Here is a 318-nt window from a genome sequence, read left to right as displayed (position 1 = left end):
ACACGTGGCGTGACTTTTTGACTAGAATACTTGGACTGATCGGAGAATACGAGAACTTGACCGGAGAATTACATAAACTTTACTCCAGGACGCAGGACGAAGTCATGTCGTACTCCGACGACGATCGCCTGTCGCGGCCGCAGATCAAGAAAACAATCGAGAAATATTCGGAAACGAGAAAGAAGATAGATAAGACTGAAACCCAAATAGAGGCTCTGAGTGTAATTCAGGAGCAACTAAAGGAGTGCCTTAGTCCCCAAGACATACGTATTGTAAATCAAAAAGTATGGCAGATGAGACAGCAGCGGGCTGATTTGG

At 45.3% G+C, this 318-nt stretch overlaps 1 protein-coding gene across 1 annotated transcript in view; it reads left to right on the top strand.

Moving 5' to 3' along the window:
* The window catches only part of LOC106111483 (nesprin-1-like), a gene marked incomplete at its 5' end in the record, with an annotated part of 5,480 nt that overhangs the window by 1,623 nt on the left and 3,539 nt on the right, over window positions 1–318 (top strand). Inside the window, one exon of the mRNA XM_013293602.1 lies at window positions 9–311. Coding sequence (XP_013149056.1) covers window positions 9–311 — 303 coding nt within the window. The remainder of the gene's footprint in view (window positions 1–8; window positions 312–318) is intronic.

Source organism: Papilio polytes, unplaced genomic scaffold (assembly GCF_000836215.1).
Source record: "Papilio polytes unplaced genomic scaffold, Ppol_1.0 DF824158.1, whole genome shotgun sequence".
Taxonomy (NCBI): Eukaryota; Metazoa; Arthropoda; class Insecta; order Lepidoptera; family Papilionidae; genus Papilio; species Papilio polytes.
The sequence above is the reverse complement of the archived record's forward strand: the minus strand, read 5'-3'. Positions and strand labels throughout refer to the sequence as shown.